We start from the raw sequence: 14,210 nt of genomic DNA, 5'->3' as shown, positions 1-14,210 counted from the left end.
ACAGACGAATGAATGAATTAACAAAAGAGTAAATGAACGAAATATAGGATTTACTCAAAATGGTACTCACTGCTTTTCTGCAGTGAGTACAAGCATTTCAAGCATTTAAGCATTTCAAGCATTTAAGACAGACGAATGAATGAATTAACAAAAGAGTAAATGAATGAAATATAGGATTTACTCAAAATGGTACTCACTGCTTTTCTGCAGTGAGTACCATGGCAATTATATTTATTGGTCTCAATACAGGGTTGAAGTGACCACCAAGTCTATTAATAAGTAATGCTCTGTGGCATCCATTTCCAAACAACTCAATTAGTTAATCAGTCCCACAGATAGATGAATACCATATAAAGGTGGATCCTCAGGGGAACCATAAAGCGTAGAGAATGGGATGGTGCCTTGATGGGGATGATGCCTTAGATGGGATGGGCTGAAAGACACGTACAAACAGAAGGGGACCCCTGCTCTGGAATAGCAGGGCATGGCAGACATACCCTTTTTGTTTAAAGATAGTTATTTAAATGTGTTTAGATGTTACCCACTGAGCACAAACGGGTTGAATTAACATTGTTTCCACGTCAATGAAACAAAAAAAATCCATATTATATGGTTGAATCAACGTGGAAAACTGGTTGGATTTGCAAAAAGTCATCAATCTAAAGGAATTTCTGGAATTTGTATAATTGTTTGGGTTGATTTCACTTTGAATTCACATTAGTTGACAACTCAATGAAATGTAAATAAAAAATTTGACATTGAACTGATGTCTGTGCCCGGTGGGTAGCATCGTACTGTTAGAGTATATTACGTAAGTTGTAGAATGGTCTATGTGTTCTTAGGACTGTGAGTTGTCAGCTTGCTGTGTCAATATGCTGTGCTTGTGTGTGTCCTTGTGCGCATATATACTACCGTTCAAAAGTTTGGGGTTGCTTAGAAATGTCCTTGGTTTGAAAGAAAAGCACATTTTTTGTCTATTAAAATAACATAAAATTGATCCAAAATACAGTGTAGACATTGTTAATGTTGTAAATGACTATTGTAGCTGGAAACTGATTTTTTGTTGTTGTATTTTTTTATTTTTTTTATGGAATATCTTAATAGGCGTACAGAGGCCCATTATCAGCAACAGAAACAAAGAACTTTCTTTTGAAATTCATCAGTCTATTCTTGTTCTGAGAAATGAAGGCTATTCCATGCAAGAAATTGCCAAGAAACTGAAGATCTCATACAACGCTGTGTACTACTCCCTTCACAGAACTGCGCAAACCGTCTATAACGAGAATAGAAAGAGGAGTTGGAGGCCCCGGCGCACAACTGAGCAAGAGGACAAGTACATTAGTGTCTTGTTTGCGAAACAGACGCCTCACAAGTCCTCAACTGGCAGCTTCATTAAATAGTACCAGCAAAACACCAGTCTCAACGTCAACAGTGAAGAGGCGACTCCGGGATGCTGGCCTTCTAGGCAGAGTTTCTTTGTCCAGTGTCTGTGTTCTTTTGCCCATCTTAATCTTTTCTTTTTATTGGCCAGTCTGAGATATGGCTTTTTCTTTGCAACTCTGCATAAGAAAGAAAGTGCTTTGTTTCTGGCCATTTTGAGCCTGTAATCGAGCCCACAAATGCTGATTCTCCAGATACTCAACTAGTCTAAAGAAGGCCAGTTTTATTGCTTCTTTAATCAGGGACAAAACATTTCAGCTGTGCTAACATAATTGCAAAAGGGTTTTCTAATGATCAATTAGTCTTTTAAAATGATAAACTTGGATTAGCTAACACAACGTGCCATTGGAACACAGGAGCGATGTTTGCTGATAATGGGCCTCTGTACGCCTATGTAGATATTCCATTAAAAAATCAGCCGTTTCCAGCTACAATAGTCATTTACAACATTAACATTGTCTACATTGTATTTCGGATCAATTCTATGTTATTTTAATGGACAAAAAATTAGTTAGACTTTCAAAAACAAGGATATTTCTAAGTGACTCCAAACCTTTGAACGGTAGTGTATGTGTGTGTGTGAGAGTGCATGTGTGAGTGTGTTGGTAGCTGTAAGGTTGTGTCACTGCCTTTTGATGTGATTCTAATTGACATGAATGATAAATTAGGGCAAAGTAAACCCAAGGCTAGACCTGGCTAACAAGAGCTACTCTATTAAAGATAATGAGATTACGGGGCTGTGAGGACACTGCTGTCAGCCAAGTGCTCTCACTTGTCCGCCTAGAACTTAGCCCACCCCTGCAGTAGAGCAGACCAGACCCTACTACCAAAGACAGTACAGTATGAAGATAGGCTAAAACTGCTTCTCCAATAGAAATCCCCGATCACACTTGTAGGCGGTGTCATGGCGACGTTGGCTAGCTGAGCTCATGCATAGAAACACGTCATCGGGTCTAACGGTCGTCTCGCACCAAACTGCGCATTTGCAGGCTGTCAAATCAAAGGCATTCCTTCAATATAAAGTTGTTTTTGACGAAAATGAAAACGTGTCAGTTTGTCACTTTCACGAGGTTGGAGTAATAACATGTTCAACTACTTAAGACATTGGCTCAGATCTAGGTTGTACCTTTAGATTTCAAGAAAATGAACAACTAATGAATTCTCTCATTGACTTCTCAAACTCCAAACCCCGGCTTGGTCTGTTTGGTCTGTTTCACAAGCTTTCCTGGAAGTCTTGCGATGTTGCGCCTGTGGGTTTAGAAACTCTGTTCCATTACCATCAGCACTGATGATTTGGAGATGACATTTCCTGGAAGGGAGAGCCCATATAAAAACACCCACTGCCCAGTTCTTGCCTGCAGTACGGCATTATCATAGGCAGAAACAAACCCATACCGATCAGTATGAAGTTACTCTATTTCTGAGCACTGAAATACAATTGAGTATAAGGTGATGTCCCAGAGAGCTGAAGTACTACTACTCAGAGCTCTCAGAGCATGAAAGTATTATAGTATAGAACCCTGACATTCAATGCAGTGTGTGTAGACACTATTTTGCTGATTAATTATCAGTCCGCAGACATGTCAGAGACATGGCTTCACATCGGGTTGTGTTTTGTAGTGAAAAACCTTATAGTTTTGTTTACTATCTTGTGTGCCTCGGTGTGTCTCATTAGCGTGTATAATAGTCTGTATTTCATAGTGTCAGTTCTCTTAGGCCTAGCTTCTAAGAGTGTCTTATAAGCATCTTATTACCTAGCTATTCCTTTATTCCTCTGATGGTAGAAGGATTATTTGGCAGAGTCAGTCCATCTCTGTGAGTCTAAACTGTGCAGTGTTCCATCCCTGCAGGCCTGCGTCTGCGTGGGAGACCTTCTGTATGGGGCTGGAGGAGTTCCTGGCCAGGGCACGGGAGAGGAGGGCACAGAGAGAGGCTCCAGGAGACGAACAACAGATCTTGCCCACAGTCGTGGGAGCTGAGTCACTCATCGTAGGGGCTGCAGCGTACAAATTAAAGACATTGTGAGTAGCAGTATGAAATGAAGGCAAGTGCAATATATCAGATACAAAGGGACATACAGTACTGTGCTAAAATGAAAATGATTACAGTCAAAATGTAATGGAGGAATATGATCAAGTATGAAGTGATAGGGTTTTTGGACAGGTTACACCTCAAACATAGAGATACTAAACTTTTTGCTGAGGTTTTGTCAAAGAAACATAATTTCCTTGTGTGTCTTCAACTACATTTCTCTCCCCAAATCTGTTTTCTGTTATTTCTCCTTTTTCAGTCTTATGTCAACATCGTAGCAATTCCAGAGAACCTGTCTCTGTTTTTACACATTCAAAAAATGAGGGGTACTATATAAACAATTTTTTAAACATTCTATTTGAACCCACATTTTTATGACTCAGGCAGGACATAATAAACTGAATGTTTTAGCCTCAAGGCCAAATGCCCTAAAACACAATTACCCAGTTAGGATAGGGAACAGACTGGGTACCGTGTCTAGCTAGCAGGCATTCACATTTCCATCCATCCTCTCCTCTTGGACTGAGTGGATTCCCTCCAGGTTTTTAAAATAGTTTTTTTATTTATATCTTCAAAATGAAAGAGGCCTTGTTATTATAAGTCCCGTTCTGTAAATCAGGTCTGGGTCCCACCCTTTGTGGCCTGCATCCCTCCCACACCCTCTCTCAGCTCGCCTGTGTCTATTTCCAGAGGATGTCTGAACTGAATGCTGCGCTGTGAGGGAGGTAGTGTGTAATTACCTCCCAATGAGAGAGCAGCAGCAGCAGTGGCATACTGCTTCCCTTTCCACTGCTGCCCCCACCCTCCCATCTTATCTCCATGCCAATGGCTTCAACATGGCAGCCAGGCTCACACCACCTCCCCCTCTGCCATTCTGATCCCAGCCGCCACACGTTCACAGTTTGTCCAGTAAAGTGAATCCTGAGGACAGAGAGAAAGAGAGTTTGCAGCTTAGGAGTGGTTCAGCTCTGCTGCTTTAGCCCCTCACCAGTCCATTGCATGTGCTCCTAAAATAGAAACAGTAATATTAATCCAATGTGGAAGTATTAAGCTTTTAACCTGGTATTACCCCAGCGGTTACTTATGGACATAACAATCAGTATTAACTGAGACATTAATGGCCATAAAGAGAGTGATCAACTCAGGCATAGATGCTAGCTAGCTAATGACCATAACTGGTGGGGGTCATCACTAATGCATACGATGCAGAGAATAAGAGCATTACTGGTAATGGGGATGATAGTAGTGGTCATCATGTGCATTACCGCTATAGTAATGGCTATTGGCAGAAATAGGGACATGAGTCAGAAAGACAATATTGAGTGAAAGCAACAAATAACACTAACTGAAAAACAAAAAAACGACTGACCTCCTTTACCTGTCAGGTCAATGGGAGAGAAGGTGCTACAGTTATCTCTAATGGCTACCAGGAAGTTCTATGGGAACTGTGGAGTGGGTCACCACATCATAGAGGTAGGGTGGGGCTGGGGCATGTGTTTCTCAGCTCAGTGGGATATATTGTTTCCCAGTAGCTATGTAAACCCTGCTTTAGTGAGAACCTGAAATTAGGGAAATTATCTCTGTAATGTTGGGCTATGCTGGTTTGAAAAATAGGAAGGAGCAAGATGAAAGAATAGTAGGCAAATCCAGTTAAAAACAATATTACTAACTAAAAGTGATACATAATGAAAGGTCAGTTTACTGTAACCATAGAGAGTGAACTATACAGAATGTACATTTTCTTTAACTATGGACCAGCAGTCTGTTATTATGTCAGGAGCTAGGGTGTGTCAGCCAAATCAGGGCAGCGCGCTGGCTGCTGCCACAGTCCCTCAGCACCTCTGATCTGCTCTGTCTCTGTGTGTGGTTAGAGCTCCCCTGCTGGCCATGAGAGGGCTTACAGCTTTTCACACTGCAATATTTCACATGGTTGTAAATGTCAATCCCAGTTCTACCATCAACATCTGTTTGTGATGATGGTGCAGTATTTCAAAAGCATACCTTTGTTCTCTGTGTCCCTCTGTGGTGGTCAGCTACTGAAGACCCAGTCTGTGTGTGGGGCCTACGATGCGTTCCTTTCTCACGCTGACACAGACGCACGCGGTGGACTTCTTCTCACGCTGTGGCCTCACTGACGATGCCCTGCTCAACGACAAGTTCCGGTACTGAAACACATCACCACCACCAGTCCATGGTGTTGTTTACATCTAACTCTTTCATCAGAGAAGTGAGGGATGAATGGACCAACACCACGCTAATGAGTTACCTATCTCCCTCCACCACCGGTGAGCCACCTCACATGAACCACACAGGGAGCTCAGTACAGGCCATATCAATGAAGCCGTAACATGTCCTCTCTCCTCTCATTCTTCAGAGTCAGAGAGCCGTAACCCAGGGTTTTCCTTGATGCTGCCGGAGCTGGAGCTGGAGCTGGAGATGGAGCTGGAGGTGGAGCTGGAGCTGGAGATGGAGATGGCGTGAGTTGGAGCTGGAGCTGGAGATGGAGCTGGAGATGGCGTGAGCTGGAGCTGGAGATGGCGTGAGCTGGAGCTGGAGGTGGAGCTGGAGATGGAGATGGCATGAGTTGGAGCTGGAACTGGAGCTTGAGATGGAGATGGCGTGAGCTGGAGCTGGAGCTGGAGATGGAGATGGAGATGGCGTGAGTTGGAGCTGGAGCTGGAGCTGGAGCTGGAGATGGAGATGGCGTGAGCTGGAGCTGGAGCTGGAGATGGAGCTGGAGGTGGTGATGGAGATGGAGCTGGAGCTGGAGGTAGAGCTGGAGATGGAGCTGGAGCTGGAGCTGGAGATGGAGCTGGAGGTGGAGATGGAGCTGGAGATGGAGATAGAGATGGAGCTGGAGCTGGAGATGGCGTGAGCTGAGCACACAGCATGGTGCTATACCGCTGTGCTCATACAGACCACCCCTGGTTAACATTGTTTATTAGAGCAGAGAGTATATAAAGTAACACATAAGTTACACAGAAATGTCTCAGTATTATTACTGGCTTTTTTTTGCCTCATACAGGCCGTACTTTGTTCTTAATTGACCTGCCTCGTAAAATAAAAGTAAAATAAAAAATACAAATGTTTCTCTACATACACTGAGAGAGTGTCATCATAACATAAGACCACACATTACGATGTGCCTTGCTTGTCAGGGTTGTGCCCTGTCAGATGCTAATTGTTGTGTCTTTATCTCTGTCAGGAGGACCAAGGCCCTGGCAGCCTACCAGCAGCAGGCAGTGTGTGTGACAAGGCTGGTCAGAGAGACCCTTAGAGAACAGGTGAGACTAACCAGCCATATGAGGATATTTTATGGAATATAAAGCCCTGCTAGATAACTGTACATTCAATATATTTGTGTTAACACATTCAGTTGGAGGTACAGAGGAGAGAAGTGGACACTCTAAAGAATGAGTTGGACAAGGAGAGAGAGCGACGGCACAGAGTAGGTCTGTTTCACATTGGTTTCTTGGCCACAGTAGTGTGTGTCTGTCAGTATCAGGCCCTACTTACGGTAGTTGTGATCAGACTTATCCACAATGCTGTATAGAATTCTAAGGTATTCATTCATGTGCTCTGTATATGTGTATAGAACAGCAGTTCTTGGAGTATAAACTAAGGAAGACGCGACAGCTTCTAGAGAGGCAGGTGATTTGCGACTCATGTCAGTGTTTTTAGCTTTGAATACATGTTCTAATGTGTGTTCTTTTGTTCCCTGTCATTAGTTCTCCCAGCACCCTCTGCTGACCATACTAGGTTACTGATATCGGTTACTGATAAGCAGTTTTTAAACATTACTGTATAACTATGTTTGAATGTGACATTAAACAGTATTACTTTGCTATAAGGGTGTTCTGTTTTTAGATGATTCTGACCAGAATGACCCAGAATCTCCCCATGAAACTATCAGCTCGCCTCCCAGTCCTTTAGACCTGTCATTGGATGCAGAGATGTAGGAGATGGAAGCTGAAACTGGAGTCAAGCCTAAGAAGATTCTGGTACAATATTTACAGAACAAGAGTTATTGAAATAGTACTTTCTATTTTGGACAAAGGGCTCATAACTAGTGGCTTTTAAAAAGGATTTATTTCAATATCTTTTTTGCAGGAAACAAGAGCACTATTATGGATACTTCAAGGCTACACAAGGCCCGTGTGTGTACATATGTGTGTGTGTGTGTGTGTGTGTGTGTGTGTGTGTGTGTGTGTGTGTGTGTGTGTGTGTGTGTGTGTGTGTGTGTGTGTGTGTAATTTAACCGTATTTCATTCAGACTATTGTGCTGCACTGTGTGTCTACCTCAGTTGCTTTGAGGAAATAAAAGTGAATGCCTGACTGAATGTGTCACGTCCTGGCCAGTATAAGGGTTAATTGTTATTGTAGTTTGGTCAGGACGTGGCAGAGGGTATTTGTTCTATGTGGTTCAGGGTGGTGTGTTAGTTAGGAGGGCGTTTGATTTATTATTTCAGGGTTTTGAGTTGTGGTCTATGTTTATGTATTTCTATGTGTAGTCTAGTGAGTGTGTTTCTATGTTGGGTTAATTGGGGTGGACTTCCAATTGAAGGCAGCTGTTTGGTGCTGCCTTTGATTGGAAGTCCTATATTAGTTGGGTGTGTTTGTCTGTGCATTTGTGGGAGATTGTTTCTTGTTTTGCTGAGTGAGCCTTTCAAGACTGTTTCGTCGGTCGTTTCGTTTTGGTGTGTTCATTTTGAGTAAATAAATGTCAAGATGAGCGTACACGTACCTGCTGGGTTTTGGTCCTCCATTTCCAACACAAGCGTGACAGAATCTCCCACCTCACCAGGACCAAGCAGCAGAGGAACGAGGAGGAAGGATGGACGTGGGCAGAGCTAAGGAGGAGCGTTTCCAGGGCGATGGAGGAGTTTAGGATACTCGAGAGGCCGCCCCAATAATTTTTTTGGGGGGGCACAAGGGGAGTTTTGCGGGGCAAGAATGGAGCCTCAGGCCAGCTCCCCGCACTAGCATGGAGGTGCGTGTTCCCAATCTGGTACGCCCAGTACCAGCACCACGCACCAGGCTTCAAGTGCGTAAACCCAGCCTCGCCAGTCAACAGTCGCCAGAGCTGCCCGCCAGTCGACAGTCGCCAGAGCTGCCCGCCAGTCAACAGTCGCCAGAGCTGCCCGCCAGTCAACAGTCGCCAGAGCTGCCCGCCAGTCAACAGTCGCCAGAGCTGCCCGCCAGTCAACAGTCGCCAGAGCTGCCCGCCAGTCAACAGTCGCCAGAGTGGCCAGACTGCCCCGAACTGCCCGGAGTGGCCAGACTGCCCCGGAGTGGCCAGACTGCCCCGAACTGCCAGAGTGGCCCGACTGCCTGGAACGGCCAGAACTGGAGCCACCTCCTGATATAGGTGAGTTGGGGAGGGGGGGTGTAGCACAGTGCCGTCGTTGACGGCAGCCACCCTCCCTTCCCTCCCTTTTAGTAGAGGGGAAATTTGTTTTGTTGTTTGGGGTTGTGGTTTTTTCTTTTTTTGTTAAGGTGCTTCCGGGGTTAGCACCTTTAAGGGGGGGGGGGTACTGTCACGTCCTGGCCAGTATAAGGGTTAATTGTTATTGTAGTTTGGTCAGGACGTGGCAGAGGGTATTTGTTTTATGTGGTTCAGGGTGGTGTGTTAGTTAGGAGGGCGTTTGATTTATTATTTCAGGGTTTTGAGTTGTGGTCTATGTTTATGTATTTCTGTGTGTTTCAATGTTGGGTTAATTGGGGTGGACTTCCAATTGAAGGCAGCTGTTTGGTGTTGCCTTTGATTGGAAGTCCTATATTAGTTGGGTGTGTTTGTCTGTGCATTTGTGGGAGATTGTTTCTTGTTTTGCTGAGTGAGCCTTTCAAGACTGTTTCGTCGTTCGTTTCGTTATTTTTGTATGTTCATTTTGAGTAAATAAATGTCAAGATGAGCGTACACATACCTGCTGCATTTTGATCCTCCATTTCCAACGACAAGCGTGACAGAATGAAATAATTTAGAGCCCAATTCAGTGTGTTTATCATGTTTATAGCACTTCAAGACATTTCAAGTCTAATTCTAGCCAAACCTTATTTAACATCGCTGTGATTTTATTTCTTTAGGAAGAAGTCAACATTATAAAGATAAGCAGAAAAACAGCAAAATTAGAAATTCTCACAGAGTTCACACTGTTTCTATACTGAGTGTACAGAATATTAGGAACTGTCTAGCTGGCTCAGCACCAGGTTTCCATGGTTACCCCGGTGCTGTAGGTAAACCTGGTCTCATCAGCAGCAAAGTCGATGTCAGTCCAGTCTTTACAGTTGTAGTAGCAGTAGGGGAACTGGTTGTTGTAGCCGACGTCAGGTATCTTCAGACGACTTGTGACCTTGGTCTGTAGGTCATAGCGGGCCAGCTCAGCGGAGTCGTAGCAGTTATAGAACACTGCCTCACCATACCACGGTGCCGGAGCCCTGGATGGCATTAGCAAGGCTGTGGGACGGTGCCAAGGACACATCCTCGTGGTTCTTGGAGGTCATGAAGTTGTCATAGGGGCTGTAACAGCGAATGATGTTCCCCAGTCTGTGGCTGGTCACAAGGGGCTGAATACAGTAGAAGTCCTCACTACCCTCCTGGTCTTCGGGGTGTGGACCGAGTTTGGGAAATGCTGGCCTAAGGTATCTGAGCTGTCTCTCAGAAACTCACATGTACACTCATTTATGAACTGATCTAGGATTGTCCTACAGGACTCCATGCCATTCTTCAGAAAGCTGCACTTTTCTTCCACCATCTTCATGTTAAAGGTGTTTGACAAATGCATCCTACAGTATCTATCTCCTTACATATCGTATCGATCTGGGAGACACACAGTGAAGAGACATTATTAGCACATGACACATTAGAGTACCCAGAGAAAGGCCTTTGCAAGCACTCATTTCTTACCCATCTGAGATGCATTGATAACCGCTTCGGCTAGATTGTATTACATGTTGTAATTAATCTATATCATTTTAGGTTGAGAGGCAGGGTTGGTGTTGTTATGTGTTAGATTGGCCAAGATCTTAAAAAATGTATACTTAGAAAACTGGAAATCAACCAATCCTCCGTTGTTAATGCAATGGAAAGCTCAAATGCTTTATTATGTAAAGTGCGTGGGCGACAGAGAGAAATACAAAATGGTGCAGTTTGAGGCTATGTGGCGGAGAGTGATGCGGGCGCTGGAGATGGGGGGTGTGTGCTTGTGGGTCTGGGCAGGTGTGATGTAGTTGATGTTTCTATGATGTGAATGTTTTGTATTGTTTATAAAAGATCAAATAAAATCATCCAAAAAAAGATTGACCAAGATGACGTGTAATAAAGTGGACTATACTGTATGTGCCTCTTTGGTCCATTTTTTTTAGTCTGATCACTTGGCTTGTCTTGGTGTATGAAGCCTCCAGCTCCCTCAGTTCCTTGGCTAGCTGACGCAGGTGCAGGGAGGTGTACAGACCCTGGTCGTTCAGGTACTGGTACGGCCTCAGTTCCTTGGCTAGCTGACGCAGGTGCAGGGAGGTGTACAGACCCTGGTCGTTCAGGTACTGGTACGGCCTCAGTTCCTTGGCTAGCTGACGCAGGTGCAGGGAGGTGTACAGACCCTGGTCGTTCAGGTACTGGTACGGCCTCAGTTCCTTGGCTAGCTGACGCAGGTGCAGGGAGGTGTACAGACCCTGGTCGTTCAGGTACTGGTACGGCCTCAGTTCCTTGGCTAGCTGACGCAGGTGCAGGGAGGTGTACAGACCCTGGTCGTTCAGGTACTGGTACGGCCTCAGTTCCTTGGCTAGCTGACGCAGGTGCAGGGAGGTGTACAGACCCTGGTCGTTCAGGTACTGGTACGGCCTCAGTTCCTTGGCTAGCTGACGCAGGTGCAGGGAGGTGTACAGACCCTGGTCGTTCACGTACTGGTACGGCCTCAGTTCCTTGGCTAGCTGACGCAGGTGCAGGGAGGTGTACAGACCCTGGTCGTTCAGGTACTGGTACGGCCTCAGTTCCTTGGCTAGCTGACGCAGGTGTAGGGAGGTGTACAGACCCTGGTCGTTCAGGTACTGGTTCGGCTCCAGGCTAGAAGTCATGTTCTCAATAGTGGCCTGGATCTGAGGAAGCCTCTCGTTGGAAAGCCTGGATCTGAGGAAGCCTCTCGTTGGAAAGCATCATCTAACAATCAGTTGAGAAATTAAAATATCAATCAACTTAAAATGCACACTGATTACCGCAAAACATTGTTTTGATTTTGATCATATGTCCATGGTTATGTTGTTTATGGAACAGGAAACCATGTCAGAACATAATCATAGCCCACTGTAAAACACCTAGCCCACTGTTACACGCCTTACCAGTGATGTTTTTGCAGGAAGTCTCCACAGTCCTGCACCAGCTGCATAACCCCCTCGAACTTCAGGCCAGGGAACGCCTAGACCAGGGGTCTCCAACCTTTTCTAGCATGAGAGCTACTTTTTTTTTTTATATATCTTTCAAATATGCACATTCTTCGACCCAGCAACTCTTCCCCAGGTCCTTGGTGTACAATATGTGTTTTCTGTTAATATGCATATCAAAACAATGGTTAATAAACAACTATAAGGGGCCCCAAAAAATTATTTTCTGGAATTCTGTTTTCTGTGTTTTATTTTTCCTGTCCTATTTATTTTTTACATTCAGTGTTTTACTCTCAATTTTACGATTACTAATAGATAAACGATGTAAATGGGTGTTCTGAGTCCATGTCAATGCTTAAATCACATCAGAATACCAATTTTTAGGTAAGAAATAATAATGTTTTAGATTTTTTTTGTGTAATTCCCCTTTAGTTGAACATTTAGAAAGAGAGGAATTGGTCTAGCAATGTTTCTGTTAGGCCTACTGCTGCAGAGTGGGATCATGTCAAAGTGGCTTTGTCACAACGTGACAGCCTAAAACCCCAAACAGCAAGCAATGCAGGTGTAGAAGCACGGTGGCTAGGAAAAACTCCCTAGAAAGGCCAGAACCTAGGAAGAAACCTAGAGAGGAACCAGGCTATGAGGAGTGGCCAGTCCTCTTCTGGCTGTGCCAGGTAGAGATTATAACAGAACATGGCCAAGATGTTCAAATGTCCATAGATGACCAGCAGGGTCAAATAATAATAATCACTGTGGTTGTCGAGGGTGCAATAGGTCAGCACCTCAGGAGTAAATGTAAGTTGGCTTTTCATAGCCGATCATTCAGAGTATCTCTACCACTCCTGCTGTCTCTAGAGAGTTGAAAACAGCAGGTCTGGGACAGGTAGCATGTCTGGTGAACAGGTCAGGGTTCCATAGCCGCAGGCAGAACAGTTAAACTGGAGCAGCAGCACGGCCAGGTGGACTGAGGACAGCAAAGAGTCATCAGGCCAGGTAGTCCTGAGGCATGGTCATAGGGCTCAGGTCCTCTGAGAGAGAGAGAGAGAAAGAAAGAGAAAACGAGAAAGAGAAAACAGAGGGAGAGAGTTAGAGAGAGCATTCTTAAATTCACACAGGACACCGGATAAGACAGGAGAAATCCTCCAGATATAACAGACTGACCCTAGCCCCCGACACAAACCATTGCAGCATAAATACTGGAGGCTGAGACAGGAGGGGTTGGGAGACACTGTGGCCCCGTCCGACGATACCCCCGGACAGGGCCAAACAGGCAGTATACAACTCCACCCGCTTTGCCAAAGCACAGCCCCCAGACCACTAGAGGGATATCTTCAACCACCAACTTACCATCCTGAGACAAGACTGAGTATAGCCCACAAAGATCTCCCCCACGGCACAACCCAAGGGGGGTTGCCTCAACCCACTCAAGTGATGCACCCTTCCTAGGGACGACATGGAAGAGCACCAGTAAGCCAGTGACTCAGCCCCTGTAATAGGGTTAGAGGCAGAGAATCCCAGTGGAGAGAGGGGAACCGGCCAGGCAGAGACAGCAAGGGCGGTTCGTTGCTCCAGTGCCTTTCCGTTCACCTTCACACTCCTGGGCCAGACTACACTCAATCACAGGACCTTCTGAAGAGATGAGTCTTCAATAAAGACTTAACCTCTCTAGGGTAGGGGGCAGTATTTGCACGGCCGGATAAAAAACGTACCTGATTTAATCTGGTTATTACTACTGCCCAGAAACTAGAATATGCATATAATTGTTTGATTTGGATAGAAAACACCCTAAAGTTTCTAAAACTGTTTGAATGGTGTCTGTGACTATAACAGAACTCATATGGCAGGCAAAAACCTGAGAAGATTCCTTACAGGAAGTGCCCTCTCTGACCATTTCTTGGCCTTCTACACTCTCTTTATTGAAAACTGAGGATCTCTGCTGTAACGTGACACTTCCTATGGCTCCCATAGGCTCTCAGAAGGCGGCAGAACGTTGAATGATGACTTTGCAGGCCATGGCTGAAAAACAGTAGCGCATTTGGATAGTGGTCGATCAGAGAACAATGAGACTGGGGCGCGCATGCACGAGAAGAGTCCATTTTAGATTTTTAGTCTTTGAACGAAAACAGGCTTTCCCGGTCGGAATATTATCGATTTTTTACGAGAAAAATCGCATAAAAATTGATTTTAAACAGCGGTTGACATGCTTCGAAGTACGGTAATGGAATATTTTGACATTTTTTGTCACGAAACGCGCCAGGCGCGTCACCCTTCGGATAGTGTCTTGAACGCACGAACAAAACAGAGGATATTTGAACATAACTATGGATTATTTTGAACCAAACCAACATTTGTTTTCGAAGTAGAAG

General features: G+C 44.8%; 2 protein-coding genes and 2 long non-coding RNA genes across 4 annotated transcripts in view; 2 read left to right on the top strand and 2 right to left on the bottom strand.

The window, feature by feature from the left end:
* LOC115151864 (uncharacterized) overlaps positions 1-5,752 on the top strand; it is a 6,661-nt gene extending 909 nt beyond the window's left edge. Inside the window, exons 2-3 of the long non-coding RNA XR_003867380.1 lie at positions 3,291-3,461; positions 5,505-5,752. This is a non-coding gene — a long non-coding RNA (uncharacterized LOC115151864). The remainder of the gene's footprint in view (positions 1-3,290; positions 3,462-5,504) is intronic.
* A 553-nt stretch (positions 5,753-6,305) lies between these two features.
* On the top strand, positions 6,306-7,318 carry LOC115151863 (uncharacterized). The gene is made up of 2 exons (XR_003867379.1): positions 6,306-6,755; positions 6,848-7,318. It is a non-coding gene; the product is annotated as an uncharacterized LOC115151863 (long non-coding RNA).
* Positions 7,319-9,465: 2,147 nt separating this feature from the next.
* LOC115151279 (myocilin-like) lies at positions 9,466-10,229 on the bottom strand. The gene is given in 3 exon segments (XM_029695226.1): positions 9,466-9,879; positions 9,881-10,070; positions 10,178-10,229. Coding segments are annotated over 3 exon segments (453 nt in total). The 3' UTR covers positions 9,466-9,668.
* A 310-nt stretch (positions 10,230-10,539) lies between these two features.
* On the bottom strand, positions 10,540-11,845 carry LOC115151862 (uncharacterized). The gene is made up of 2 exons (XM_029696171.1): positions 11,803-11,845; positions 10,540-11,623 (listed from the first exon to the last, which is right to left on the bottom strand). The coding sequence occupies exon 2, from the start codon at positions 11,539-11,541 to the stop codon at positions 10,753-10,755; it is 789 nt and encodes a 262-aa protein (XP_029552031.1). The 5' UTR covers positions 11,542-11,623; positions 11,803-11,845; the 3' UTR covers positions 10,540-10,752.
* Between the last annotated feature and the right edge of the window lie 2,365 nt (positions 11,846-14,210).

Source organism: Salmo trutta, chromosome 17 (assembly GCF_901001165.1).
Source record: "Salmo trutta chromosome 17, fSalTru1.1, whole genome shotgun sequence".
Taxonomy (NCBI): domain Eukaryota; kingdom Metazoa; phylum Chordata; class Actinopteri; order Salmoniformes; family Salmonidae; genus Salmo; species Salmo trutta.
Note: the sequence above shows the minus strand (reverse complement) of the source record. Positions and strands in the feature narration are given on the sequence as shown.